General features: G+C 43.6%; 1 protein-coding gene across 19 annotated transcripts in view; it reads right to left on the reverse strand.

The window, feature by feature from the left end:
* Positions 1 to 495: 495 nt before the first annotated feature.
* The window catches only part of LOC105486894 (microtubule associated monooxygenase, calponin and LIM domain containing 2), a 260,006-nt gene continuing 245,677 nt past the window's right edge, over positions 496 to 14,824 (reverse strand). For 16 of the 19 annotated variants that reach the window (XM_011749977.2, XM_011749981.3, XM_011749980.2 and 13 more), the window contains 3 exons: positions 10,723 to 10,825; positions 5,809 to 5,882; positions 496 to 2,322 (listed from right to left, as the gene is read on the reverse strand). In XM_011749977.2, coding sequence (XP_011748279.2) covers positions 2,138 to 2,322; positions 5,809 to 5,882; positions 10,723 to 10,825 — 362 coding nt within the window. In that variant the 3' untranslated portion in view covers positions 496 to 2,137. The remainder of the gene's footprint in view (positions 2,323 to 5,808; positions 5,883 to 10,722; positions 10,826 to 14,824) is intronic. The other 3 variants (XM_071075090.1, XM_024794440.2, XM_071075091.1) reach the window with 1 other exon arrangement.

The raw sequence follows: 14,824 nt of genomic DNA on the forward strand, positions 1-14,824 counted from the left end.
ACAACTCAAATATGACACACTTTGAACATCATCTGTTAAATGTATGCAAGCATCAAAGGATGCACTTTTATGCAACTGACAGAAAAGCCTGAGGTCTGAATATTTCTGCATATTCTAGAATGAAAACTGAAATTATAAATCTTTTTCTTATAATGAGTTGATATTCCTGTGCATCTATAATCTTACCTCTAAATGCCTGATAGCTGAAATCTTTAATACTATACAACTCACTGCCCCAAACATCTGGGTTATTTGTATATTAAATAGCTTATGTACCGATTTCTTAGTGCTAATAGGTCTTCTCCAAATTATAACACCTGGAAACCTGAATTATGAGGAAATGATATTATCAATTATCACCAATACACAAATAAATAAAAATAGATAAATATCCAGAAGTGGTACAGTTTTCATAGGTAGATAGGTAGGTAGTAGGTAGGTGCCTCCTCATATTGCCTAATAATATAATTCAGGCACTGGAAGACCTGATTCTTATTTAAAAAAAAAAAAAAGGGAAGGAAGGAAAGAAAAGGAAAAAGAACTGCAGCCTTTGGAACTTGGTATAACACAGAAAGGATGTACTTAAATGTAACCCAAAGCATTGGCTAACTCAGAGGAAATTCAGTTATACATCTAATTTCTGGCTTGTCAGCTGGCCACATTGGTGTGCGCAGAGAGCGTCTCTGACAGAAGTGGTTCATGGATCGATTTGAGAGAAATCTGGTCTCCAGTCAGAGCCAACTGTTGAAGAGCACCTTTTGTCTAATGACACATTTAAACACTTGCCGAAATGAAGGCAGCCAAATATACAACCAAGAGTTCTGTAGTGTTTCTCTTATCAATAATAGACTAAATCTTCAAAGAATCCCATTGAGCAAAAACAATCAAATGTTTTATGACAACACATCACCATATTAAATCTTCTCTTCTTTGGCCCCCATGGGAACTGTCATAATGCCCCAGGAATTCCAACATGTCAGCAGACAAACTCCATCTTCCAGCTTTCTTTTCAAACTGAAATGTCATTAAAAAAATCCATGACCCAGTTTGGGATTTGGTAATAGGGTTACTGCATTCAGCCCTCCCTCTAAGTCAGAAGTGGTTTTGTCCTTGCTCTGTAGAGTTCCTGGGGAGAGGGAGAGATACTTCTCTCTGTGAGTCTAAGAAGACCAGCAGCAAGAAGCATTCCTTCTCTTGTACCCTAGTGTGCTCAGTTTCGGTAGCAGCACCAATATCATCAATATTTTATCAACAAATAAAAGAAATTCCCTTTTTTTTTTTCTGTCATCAACACTTACTTAAAAAGTACTTTAACATCATTCTCTTTCTGAAAATGCTTTTCGTTATTTTCCAGGGTCCATAAAAAGCATAGCATGGGGACAAAAAGCTTTTCTAAGCCAGCAGTGTTTGGTGAACACTAACAATCCCACTGGTATAAAGTTAAAGTTTTATTTCCTTTTTTCTGTTCTTCTTAAAATAAAATTAAGGCTCAAATGTTCTATTAAGCTCTCATTGCTTATGTATATTATATTAAGGCTTATAAATGCACCTGGTAAATGAAATTCACCCTGGATTGAATTAACACCTGCCATATGAGTTATTTGCTTTATGTAATCAGTAATCTCAAGGTTTCTCCTCTTTCTCTGGAAACACAATTTAAATATTAACCTAATCTTTAAACTGCGGCTGCTTCTTTCTGACATTTGGAAACTGGTCATCCATACAAAAAAGGCAAATATGGATATATTAATGAAAAGGCAGCTTCTCAAAAATCTTAAAGTATGTAACTCAATGAATTGGGAAGGAAAATGATAAAAGCAGCAGGAAAGTCAAGTCTTTGTGTCACTTTCTAGGGAAAACAATGCTGGTCATCTGCCAACAACACCTCCAGTCTGAGAGCCTGGCTGAAGTTGACTGCCAATTGCCAAAGAGTTTTTGGGTTTTCTTCATTATAATCTCTGGAAGGACCTTGGGAAGCTGCCATGCGTGCAAGAGAATTTTAATTTTAAAAAATGCAGTAGGGTATAACTTAAGTTCCAGGGGTGATAAATCCTGCAGAAGGACCCACGAGGGTGTGTGGTGAACTTGGCCTAATCTGGTCCCAATGTGCAGCCAGGGAGAGGGACTACGGGCCTCCTCAAGTCCTGCTCAGCTGACAGCCTCTGGAGAATACGAAGCTTTCAAAGTGCTGGTCCTCGGCTTTTTCTCTGACGCGTTGTTCCTCTAAGGAATCGACGAGTTTATTCCTTTGCTCAATCACTTGCATCAGCTCGGTGAATATTTCTTGCTCTTCATTTAGATCCTTCTCATCTTTCTGGCTCTCTAAAGAAAAAAAGGAAAAACAACATTGGGCTCAGGGAAGATTGGGCCCCAGGAGAGTTCTTGGCATGGACATTCTCAATTGTTATGGACTTGTTCTGCCTTTAATTTTAATGGAGAAAACAAGGAAATGAATTTAACACCAAGGAACTGCCCTTAAAGCGAGAGATGAGAAAGGTGGGTGCGGTGAAGCAGTTCACTCAGTTTTCATCTTGAAGATATGTACAAAGTGACAGGGAAAACCCCTTTGTAACAAAAAGAATTGAATACCAGCCAAACCCTATCAAGTCCCCCAACCTTCCCTCTGCCCCAAAGAGAAACTAACAAAACAACAAAAAGGTGGTTCCCATAAACATATCTGAGCCACAGCAAAGAAATCTGTGAGAAGTTTCTAAGTAAACCAGCTGCACCAGTGGCTACTCTTTCAATGACCAGAATTTTTTTTTTTTTCTTTTTTTTGAGATGGAGTCTCACTCTGTTGCCCAGGCTGGAGAGCAGTGGTGTGGTCTCAGGTCACTGCAACCTCCAGCTCCCAGATTCTCCTGCCTCAGCCTCTTCACTGCAACCTCCACCTCCCAGATTCTCCTGCCTCAGCCTCCTGAGTAGCTGGGATTACAGGCGCCTCCCACCACGCCTGGTCAATTTTTTGTATTTTTAGTAGAGACAGTGTTTCACCATGTTGGCCAGGCTGGTCTTGAACTCCTGACCTTGTGAGCAGCCCACCTAAGCCTCCCAAAGTGCTGGGATTACAGGCGTGAGCCACAGCGCCCGGCCAGAATCTTTTTCATGTTTAGTTAATGACAAACTGTAGCCTTTTGTGTAGGGACCACAGGGAAGCAAAGTGAGGCTACAACTGTCTGATAGAAAGGTGTTTCCACACTGACTTTGCTTTTCCCTTTGTCTTCCCGAGTACCTGACCTTCTTGATAATTGGCCTGAGGCATTCAGTTGCCTGGGGGAGATAGGATTGTTAGAAAATGAAAAGAGAGAGTAGGAAACAAGTAGTAATGAGCTTTGGCCACAGAACACAGGATTCTGAAGCCAGATTTAAGTCTTGTCAAGCAGATGATTGCCTTAGGAGAAGTCTTTCTAAATTCCTAGAGCCCTCTGTCTAACCCATGGAGGACTGGGTGAGGAGCCTTATCCCAGAGAAGAGAGGGTGCCACTGTCCCTCATCAGGCTTAGCTCTGAGGTCTGGGCCAGGGAGCAGGTAGGTCTGATGAAAGGGAGACAAAGAAACACCACCCCTTTGCACCTCAAGTTTTAAGCAGAGAGAAGAGAGAAGCAGGAGGGGCAGAGGATTAGAGCCCTAGGCTTGGTCTCTCCATTCTGGGCCTTGGAAGCCCCACAGGGGGCAGGAAATGTCATATCTCATTTGATGGGAACAGTGGGAGTGGGAGATGGATGGGCACAGGACTCTTGCCCTGCCCTTGTTCAGAATTCTGGAAAGAAGCCAGCTTAAAGGGCACCCCTATGTATAAACATAGGACAGTACTTCATGGTTGGGCAGAGAAGGGTCTGAGTGTGGCCCCCCGGATCTTGGTGTGCTGTATGTGGCATGCTGGAGCCTAGAAGGGTACACTTGCCCCACTGATACCAAAGACAGCTGGCTGGTGGACCTGCCACAGGGCTCCCCCATGGGGGAAAGTGACCCCACAGGAGAAACTGTCTGGCCGCACTGAATGGGAGATGTGCTGAAGTGAGGCTGGGTGAGCCAGGAATGCCTGTAGGCACCCAGGCATGCTGAGAGAGTGGGCAGGCTATGGATGAGACCAGCATACACCTCAGCTGCAGATGCCACAGAGAGAGTTGCAGCCCAATGATGGGGGATGCCATGTGTGAACTCACTAAGCAGAGCACTCCACACAAAGTCCTAATGCCACAAGGTCACACAGACCTGCCTCTTCCCATTACCTGCCAGGCACCCTGGGGAGAGACGCAGAAGGGAGGGGTGGCATCTTCAAGACTGCACATTTTCATCCCAAAGAGACCGAGCATCTCCTACAAGGACTGTTTAAGTTATTGCATCAGATTAAGTTTACCATGGAGGGATAAAGAGTTCCTATTTTTTTCCCTCGCTAATTAGCGGGAGGATGCGTAGGCGGAAGATGAGCTCAGGTACAGACAGAATAAAGAAACTACATTTTTTGGATACATCTGAGAGGGGTGAGGAACACATATGACCTTCACTCCTTAGTAAGCATTTTTTTAAAAAGAATCAAAGGTGGCAAATAGTCTTTGGTGGTATTTATTTAGTATCCTGAAACAGAACAAATTAAACTTTTCAAATCTGATATACAAGTTAGATATCAGTTAGACTCTATGGTTTATTAAGTCCAGGATTACTACTCATTTAATAAACAGCACAGAAAAATTAAAATAAAAAATCCTCTCTCAGTTTAGGCTTGTCGTGGATGGACCCATCTAAGCCCCTCTGACATATAAAAAATGATTTATACCACTTTAGTCTGTACAGTGCTGCTGCATGAGGATTTTGTTAGAGTCCTGTTGCTATAAAGAAACAGCCTGCAAATCACTGCCATATGGGAAAGAACAGGAGACCCTGACCTGTGATCTATTCCTAAATCTTAGCCCTACCATTCACCTTGAGCATGTTATTTAAATTCTCGGAGACTTGGTTTTCTAATTTGTAAAACTGGGCACAAAAATACGTAAACAAAAATCAGGATAATGATGCCTAATATTTGCTCAGTACTTGCCCTATACTGGGCAACCTCATAAGGTAGGTGCAGTATGATATCCATGAAGTATAGACATTCTTTAAGTTGTTCTTTAGATCTAGGTCTGAATATAGGAAAGTCATGCGTGGATCTGGCACTGCAAACACACAGGCACAAAACAGTGAATATGCCTTTCTGACGGGAACTAATAACTGCATACAGCAGTGTATGATGTCAGTTGGGTTTATCTTCACTCTCCCTCCTTCCTGGTGGAATCATTTTCTCATGTGGGATGCCCTGGCCCTGCCCACGCTGGGAGGGAATGTTTCCTTTACCAGCTCTAGTGCCTGGCAGCACTAGACCCGCCTTTCTCTGTGATCCCAAAGCCCTTCTGTTGTGGCCTTCATCTCACTGAACTAGCATTACTGGACTGGGGGTGTTAGTCTCCCCAGTGAGACCACAAACTCCTAGAGGGCAGGGGTTTCTCTTCATCATAAACCAGGCCCACAGTTCCTAGTAAATGTGTGTTAAATGAATGGGTGGATATGTGAATGAATAAGTGAACACAGGACTTTGTTCCTACTGCCACATGTGATGGGGGAAAGCACTGCCCTCACAGCCCAAGTGAATGAGGCTAAATGGGGCTTGTGGTGCTGCTGGTGGGAGGCAGGCTGGCTTTGCACTTTCCTTTGACTCGCAGGCTGGCAGGCAGGAAGAGCACCCCACTCTGGGATTTGTGGCACACTCTTGCTCAAGAGCCTTTCAGGTTGAAAGTTCTGAACGAGGACCCAAGACATCAGCATACTTACCCTCCTTGAGCATTTTCTCTCTCAGTTTCTGCTCCAGTCTGCTTTGATGATCTTCTAATTCTAGTTCCTGGGCCCTGGGTGATAAAATGTTAAACTTTATAAACACCATAGATTTGTGAGGAAACATTGATGAATAAGCCCATTGAGAGTAGCTACAACATTCTTTTTTCCTTATTAAAACTGGAGTTTTAGCCTATCTTTATTTTTTATTACAATTATTTTTTTGAGACCGAGTCTTACTCTGTCATCTGGGCTGGAGTGCAGTGGCGCCAGCTCACTGCAACCTTCGCCTCCTGGGTTCAAGTGATTCTCCTGTCTCAGCTTCTCAAGTAGCTGGGATTACAGGCATGCACCACCATGCCTGGCTAATTTTTTTTTTTTTTTTTGAGATGGAGTTTGCTTTTTTCACCCAGGCTGGAGTGCAATGGTACAGTATTGGCTCACTGCAACCTCCATCTTCCAGGTTTAAGCGATTCTCCTGCCTCAGCCTCCCGAGTAGCTGGGATTACAGGCATCTGTCACCCAGCTAATTTTTGTCTTTTTAGTAGAGACAGGGTTTCACCCTGTTGTCCAGGCTGGTCTCAAACTCCTGACCTCAGGTGATCTGCCCTCCTCTGCCTCCCAAAGTGCTGGGATTACAGGCATGAGCCACTGCACCCGGCCTTAGCCTGTCTTTAAACTGAAGGTTCTGCTGCTGCTGGGATCTCTATAGGTACCTGGAAAGACTGCTGAGATACACTGAACTCAAGAGACCCGGGGGAGCAGCTGAAGGCTGCAATGTGCTTTCAGTAGGCTTCGGAAGGCCATCCAGACCACCCTTTAGGGATGGGGTGGGGATGAGGAGAATAGTGAAGAAATGACTAGCATAGGCCCGGGGAGAAGCAATGACAATCAAAAGCTTTTCTCTCTTTTAGGAGTAACTTGACTTAGAGCATTATCTCCAATGATGCCCAAGTCTCTGACTGTGGTACATGAGAAAACAAAATGGAGGAAACAAAAGTGACATATTTTGTTTGGGTGGGGTGAGGACCTTAAAACTCAAGCAACTCTCCAGCTGGCTGTAGGAGAGGTGGAGTCAGTGATGCTTTGGGGTAGACAAGCTTGGGTGCTGGGGCCTCAGCATTTCCACTGAGAGGAGCAGCAAAGTCAAGAAATGAAGTGAGTCCTCGGTGAAGGTGGAACTTACGTTTTCCATGCTGGGGGATGCCCCGTGGATATCACCGTGGGTGTGTGAGCTCCCCACAGGCTAGCCCATGTGGTAATGTGGACGCTCCCCAGTGCCACTCTGGAGTTCTCAGGAGAACTGAGGACCACACACAGATGTGGCAGTGGTCAGAGGTGAGAGTTGAAGTTGTGTGATCCCTAAAAGGAAGGCTATAGAGAAAGAAAGTTTGAAGACAGAAGCCTGGAAATACCTACACTTAGAAGCCAAACAAAAAGGTAGCCAGGGAAGAAGTCATCCAAAGGTTGGAAGAACAAAACAAGAAATGCACCATCACAGAGACAAGCAAGGGATGTTTTGTGAGAAAAGAGAAAGGTCAAGGGTGTTCACTGCAACAGAGACTTGAAGAGGGTGAGGGCTGAGATTAGATCCCTGGGTTTGACCTGGTGGGGTCTTCTCTTCCAGCCTCTACCTGCCATCTGCATGTGTATCATGCATCGCCCCTATGAGTGCTGGGGTCACTTTGTTATACCCTGTTACTGGCGTTATTTTTACTACATCTGCTACTACATGAGCCAAGGTCCCTGCTTCTTGTTATCAACCCTGAACTTCTTGTGGCCCACTGTGGTAGTCAATGGAGATGGACCAGTCAGATCTTCCTTTAAGAGAACTTCTGGGAGAAGCATAGTGAGCTCACTGCTGCAAGATCCACTTCCATGTCATGCAGACCGAGCACAGAGGAGGTGTTGCAGTTGCCCTGTTCCTGCCCTGCATGGAATTCCTCGATGGGCGGTCTTTGCACTGATGTTCCCATTGACCTAGCCAAGACTTTCTTAGACCTGCACCACATCTGGGGCTCCTCCTGCCCAATTCTTCTCCCTCCCCACTCTCCTTTTACAGGCATAAGAACTGCTGTGGAGTCTGAAGACTTCTCACTTCCTCCTGCTCCCTCTCCCTTCACAGGCATTTTCCCCAATAGACCTCTTGTTCTTTGAAGTGTCTTGGCATCTGGTTCCCAAAAGCATTGAATCAAGATACCAATAAGACATTTCTCCATGCTCATTCAGGGCTTTCTCCAAACTAAAACCCATCCTTTAGCAGAGCTCCTACCAGCCTTTGTCTAGTTCACATGCCCAAGTTTTCCTATTCACCCTCCTTTGGAGAGGAAAGTCCTTCCGACAGCGCGTTGACCAGGGAAACTGCAGTTATGGGACACAGGCAGCAGCCGTGCCTCCCCGACTCTCAGGCAGACCCTTCTATCACCATGGAGCTCTTCTGTGTTTTCTTATTACTACCGTGCTATGCATGTGCCTATCTGTTTCCCTCAAAACTACAAGATCCTAGAAGATAGAGTCTATGACCTTATCCATCTTTATTTCCACAGAACCCAGCATAGTTCCTGGTGCATAGGATGCACTTGATACATTTTTTACACTTTTAAAATAATTTTTACATTTTTATAATTTATCATTTATACCCGGTCTCAATGCAGACACTGTAGCTATATAAAAAGGGCTTTGTAGTCAGGTAGAGTGGACAAATTACTTAGTTGCCCTGAATCTCATTATATGTGTCAACTTAAAAAGTTGTAATAAGGCTGGGTATGGTGGTTCAGGCCTATAATTCCAGCACTTTGGGAGGCCAAGGCGGGCAGATCACTTGAGGTCAGGAGTTCGAGACCAGCCTGGTCAATATGGTAAAACCCTGTCTCTACTAAAAATACAAAAATTAGCTGGGTGTGGTGTGCACCTATAGTCCCAGCTACTTGGGAGGCCGAGGCAGGAGAATCACTTGAAACCAGGAGGTGGAGGCTGCAGTGAGCTGAGATCGCGCCACTGCACTCCAGCCAGGGTGACAGAGCGAGACCCTGTCTCAAAAAAAAAAAAAAAAAAAAAAAAAAAAAAGGTTATAATGAAACAAATCATCACTAGAGATGACCCCTCTTCTTCCCAATTCCTGGCATTACCTTCCATGTCAATGGAACTCAATGAATGTAACTCTGGGCCACCTCTCCCAACCCTATCCTTTCTCATTCTCACCCCAGGGGAGGTACATTTGGGAAAAATAGACTATGTGAGCTCAACTAACTCCTCTCTTTCTCTCTCAGGCTCAGTCAGTCTTCAGCAAACATTTGTTCTCAATAACCCTTGCCATAGTTCTAGGGCAAGGTTTCTCAACCTTGACACTTTAGACATTTTAGGCCAAATAATTCTTTTTTGTTGGGAGGGACTGTCTTGTACTTTGTAGGATGTTTAGTAGCATCCTTGGCCTCTGTTCACTGGATATCAGTAGCATCCCTGCCCCTAGATATGACAACAAAAATGTCTTCAGACATTGCCAAATATCCTCTGAGGTTATTGCCCCTGGATGAACCCCACTGGTCTAGGATAACAGCCTTGACCCTAAGGAGCAGGTGAGTCTGCTACCTTTTGTGATTAGGTAGGTATATGTCTACTTCTGGGGTTGGTTAGTGTAGTGGGTTGAATGGTGACCCCCTAAAAGACATGTCCACGTCCTAACCTATGGAAACTGAATGTGACCTTTTTTGTAAAGGGTCTTTGCAGATGCATTTAAGTTTAGGACCTTAAGATAAGAACATTCTGGATTTTCTCAGTGGGTTCTAAACCCAATGACCCAAATGTCTTTATAAGAGCAGAAGAGAAGACACAGACACACAGGGAAGGCTGTGTGAAGACAGAGGCAGAGACTAGAGTCACAAACTCAGGAAAGCCCAGAGCTGGAAAAAGTGGAAAGGGCTAGGACAGGTCCTTCTCTAGGTCCTTCCTCGTGTTTCTGCAGGAAACACAGCTCTCCCAACACCTTGATTTTGAACTTCTGGCTTCCAGACAGTGAGAGAATAAATTGCTGCTGTAAGCCATCCGGTCTGTGGTAATTTGTTATTGCAGCCTAGGAAACGAATACAGGTAGCAAGCCAATCTGGGCTGTCATACTTAGCCATGTACAAGCCATTATCATATCAGCCATTATTGGTAATAAAGATAATATTTTGATGTTCCATCTATTGACTTGGTTGTCTTATTTCTCACCTGGCTCAGAACCCAGGCAGGGAAGAGTGGTAGTATTTATTACACCCCTTCAAAAGTCCTTAAAATTACCTCCTGGGGTTAGGGCAAGAATGAAATGATACAGCATAAATGGAAGCACCCAGCACGACTTGTGACACTTAAATTTATACTACATGTTACTTTTTTCTCTCTAGAATGATGACAGGTTTAGTGACCTTCAGCTTTTTCAGAATGTGGTGAGATCCATCTCCACTTTTTGATCTCCCAACGAGGCTGCAACTGCATTCAGAGAGGACAGCCAGCCAGATCTTAGTTCTTCATTCTCTTAAAGCCACAGGAAGTGGTCAGGCTGAGTCACTGAGTCCTTCCCAAGATTTATCTCAGAGGCCAGACACAGCCTTCCCATTGCAGGTGTGTGATCACTCTTTTAACATGGGCCCAGGGAAGAGAGATGGATTGAAAATGCCTTATCCAAATGACCTTCAGCTCCAAACCCATTACCCAAAATGTATTTTAGCCACAGGACTCTGCAGAGAGAACAGACAGCTAAAGATTCTTTGCACTAATGCCAGCATGATATGCAAGACATAAAATATCAATTTGCCTCAATCACTATTCTGTATGCACAAGGAGAAAAAGTCCCTAGACTTCAGCCTAGGAGGGTAAGCCACCCCGCTTTGCCCCTTTGCTTTTAGGACTCACTGGTATCTGTGTTGCCTTACTTACATGATTAGGAGCTCCGACTCATATCGCATTAATTTATTCTTCTCCAGAACCAGCTTAAACCATTCCTGCAAAAGCTGTGCTTCATCCTGTGCACCTGAATCTGCTTAAGAAATCAACAGCAAATGGGTTAGATTGGCGTTTCTCTCCCCATGATCAAACTGCTTTGAGCCACTTTAGCAGGTTATGTTTGTAGTGAGAAGGGCTCTGTAGGCAGCAGCTCCCTGACACCCTGTAGATGCCTCCAGGTTATGGGCATGACAAATAAAACCTACCTGTGCATGCTCTGGGTACGTGTGTGTGGGGGGTCTTCTCGGACACTTAGGGCATGACCACTCCAGTTCCAATGGTCACATAACCATGATAACATCCCACCACAAACGACCCTCCCCTTGCCTACTCGTATATTCTTTGTAAAACTTATACATGTAAATGCATCACATTCTTCACCAAGGACACCTAGCTGCTGGTCATCATTTCCTTCTTCTTTTTTTCCCCCAGATCAAATGCTTACTGAGTGCCCAGGTGGCCTGTGGCTCCTTCCATGGGGCAGGGAAGCTCATGCCACATTTGGTCACAGAGGAGTGTTGACTGGCATTTTGATTTTTTGAACAAAGAAAAGTCAAATAATAACAAAAGAAGTTACTAGCTTTGTGTCTCCTGGGGGTAAAGTTATATCCATGTATTCTTATTACTTAGATTATGACCTTTATTAAACAGAAGAAGAATCATGAGAAAACTGGCACTGTTTCTTAGATATTTAATGTTAGACACTAAATATCTAGGTACTAAAATGTTAAAAGGTGGCTTTTGAATATTTCACCCTGAAGGGAGAACACAAGCTGTATGGCAAATGCTCATGGCCATCCTAGAAGGATTTATCCTGGAGGGTCCTATACACAGAGGGGAAAACAAGGCAGACAGAAGCTTTGTGTGACCTTGTGCAAGTTGCTTAACTTCTCGGAACCTCTGCTTCTTCACTAGTTAAACTGGAATGAGAAGACACACCGGCAATATGATATGAGGATGGCTATGTTGATGGGCTATGTACCTTACATGCAGCATCTAATTTAATCCTCATAACAAACTTTTCTGTAGATACACTTATTATCACCACTTGATAGCTGAAGAAATGGAGGTTTAAAAGATTAAACTTGCCCAAGTTCACAGTAAGCAGCAGAGCTAGAGTCTGAACTTAACTGTGTCTGATCCTTAACTGTATCTTCACTGCTATGTATATTTCTCCCTCCCTCCTGCTAAAGTAGTCTTTTAAGGTAAATAATATGCCTAGTTCATTGCCTTGCACATAGCAAGAAATCCATAAAAATTAGTTCCCTTTTCTCCCTGTCTCCTGGACCACCTTTTTATTGATAATGAAACTGGGGCCCAGAAAGATTTACAGTCATGTCTCAGTATTTATGGAGGACTAGTTCTAGGACCCCCTCTTGGATATCAAAAGCCATGAGTGCTCAAGTCCCTTATATATAATGACATAGTATGGTCAGCTCTTCAAATCTGTGGGTTCCTCATCTGTGGATTCAACCAACTGTGGATCAAAAAATATTCAGAAAAAAATATTTCACAAAGTTCCAAAAAACACAAATTTGCTGCACTTCAAGTACTATGTTGAACCCATACAAATGAAGTAATTTGTAGGCATTGTGTTAGGTATTATGAGTAATCTAGACATGATTTTAAAATATGGGAAGATGTGCATAGGTTATATGCAAATACTGTGCCTTTTTTTTTTTTTTTGAGACAGAGTCTCGCTCTCTTGTCCAGTCTGGAGTGCAGTGGCACGATCTTGGCTCACTGCAACCTCTGCCTCCTGGGTTCAAGCAATACTCCTGCCTCAGCCTCCTGAGTAGCTGGGACTACAGGTGTGCACCACCACACCTAGCTAAGTTTTGTATTTTTAGTAGAGATGGGGTTTCACCATGTTGGTCAGGATGGTCTCGAACTCCTGGCCTGAGATGATCCTCTCGCCTTGGCCTCCCAAAGTGCTGGGATTACAGGTGTGAGCCATCGTGCCTGTCCTGCTATGTCATTTTATATCAGGGTCTTGTGCATTCATACATTTTGGTATCTGCACAGGAGTTCTGGACCCAGTCCTACATAGATACCAAGAGGTGACTGTATTTGCATGTAACCTATACACATCCTCTAGTATACTTTATATAATTTCTAGATTATTTATAATACTGAATATGATATAAATGCCATGTCAATATTTGCCATATTGTATTGGTTTTTCTATTTGTATTATCTTTTATTGTATTATTTTAATTTTTCTCTAAATATTTTCAATTTGCAGATGCAGAAGGGTGAACTGTATATGCAATATCCCAGATTATTTACTTTATGGGCAAACTGGTGCTAGAATGCAGAGCTTGGCTTCTGTTTCATTCATTCACTTAATAACACCTATCTATCAGACATCTCCTATGTGTTGGTATTACCTTAGGTACTGGAGATATAGTGATATATAATGTTACATTGCATGAGAAATTTGCAGATAGTAAGGCATTGTGCCTACCAAAAAGGATATCACTAGATGCTCTTTGGATCAGATGGACTCAAAGAGCTAGAATAAAATAGAATATTAGAAAACAATCACAATAAAGCAACAAAAAGGACTGTGGGCACACGGGGGAGGGAGGATTTTCCTGATCAGGGTGTGAGGCTGGACTTTCTAAGGGACTGGGGTGGAAGAACAGGAACACTTTTGAGAGGAAATAATGAGGGTGGAAGAGGGCATTTTTCAAGAAGAGGGAACAACTTGAGGAAAAAGGAGGGAATGGGGAAGAAGATGGTGGAGACAGAGATTGGGGGGGCTGAGGGGCACGGAGGGGTGGGCAAGGAGGCCTGGCATTTTTTTTGATGATTTCATCACAGAGAATAGTGCTAAGGCATTTGCATTTCATGCTGTAGAACACAAAGGGACATTAAAGGAGGTGGAGTAGGAGAATGATGTGCGAAGTGTCGTGTGTGAAGGACTAAAGTGAGAGAGGGAGGAGGGAGGGAAATAAGGTGTGATTCTTTCTTAGGTTTCTTGAGTGAATGAATGTTTGAGCAAGCGAATGTATAAACATTGAGGGCCAACATCTTCTAAGCATTGTATGTGGTGCCAGACAGGGGTAAACACTGCTTCTAGCTCTTTAGGTAACTGGTAGCTCATGGTCCATTGGGGAAAACCAACATAGCCAAATAGAATACAACATGCCTCTTGTGAGAACACAGGAGGCAGGCAATTAATTGTGTGTGGAGAAAGCAAGGGAAAGCCTCAGAGAGGGGACAGCAGGTGCACTCAGTCTAAATGGATGAGTGAGTTTGCCAGGGAGAGGAGGGAAAGAACAAGGCATTCACGGACATTTGTTGTTAGATGAAAGAACGAAGTATGTATGCCAGAGATCACATAGAATATAGAAGTTAAGAATGCACACTTTGAACTCAGACTTGGGACCAAATGCCACTCCTCTACTTCCCATTTTGTGGGCTTGAGTGATTATCATAGACTTCCTAAGCCTCAGTCTTTTTATCTGCCATGCAGCTGCAGTGGGATTATGCACACAAAGCCCTTATCCCAGTCCTGGCACATAGTATAAGCTCAATAAATGGGAACTGTCACTACTGAAATCATACAATATACATGGTAGAAGAACCCTCCGGGGTCATCTGGTCCAGCCATGAGCCAATGCAGGAATTCCCTCCATTCCTCCCTGACAGGTGACTGCTCTATAATTATCCATGGGATGAGGGAGCTCCCTTCTGTTCAGGAAGTCTACTGCAGGGCTGTGTACTTTTAAGTCCTGAAAACTTTCTATTGGCCTTCAATGGGTTGACAGCTAGCCATTGATTCCAGTTTTTCTCCCTGGAGGAGGATGGAAAACAGTCACTGTATATTTTACATGACAGACCTTTAGATATTTGAGGACACGTCTCAATTGACTGAAGTTTGCTCTTTTCACAGTGCCTCCAGATCGTCTGTCATTTTGTCATAGGAAGGATGCCCATTCTGCTTACACTCTAATTTTCCAAGATATATCTTAAAGACAGTCTAGAATTAAACAATATATAAACAACCCAAAATAGAGAGACCCTCTCA

Source organism: Macaca nemestrina, chromosome 12, assembly GCF_043159975.1.
Source record: "Macaca nemestrina isolate mMacNem1 chromosome 12, mMacNem.hap1, whole genome shotgun sequence".
Classification (NCBI taxonomy): Eukaryota; Metazoa; Chordata; class Mammalia; order Primates; family Cercopithecidae; genus Macaca; species Macaca nemestrina.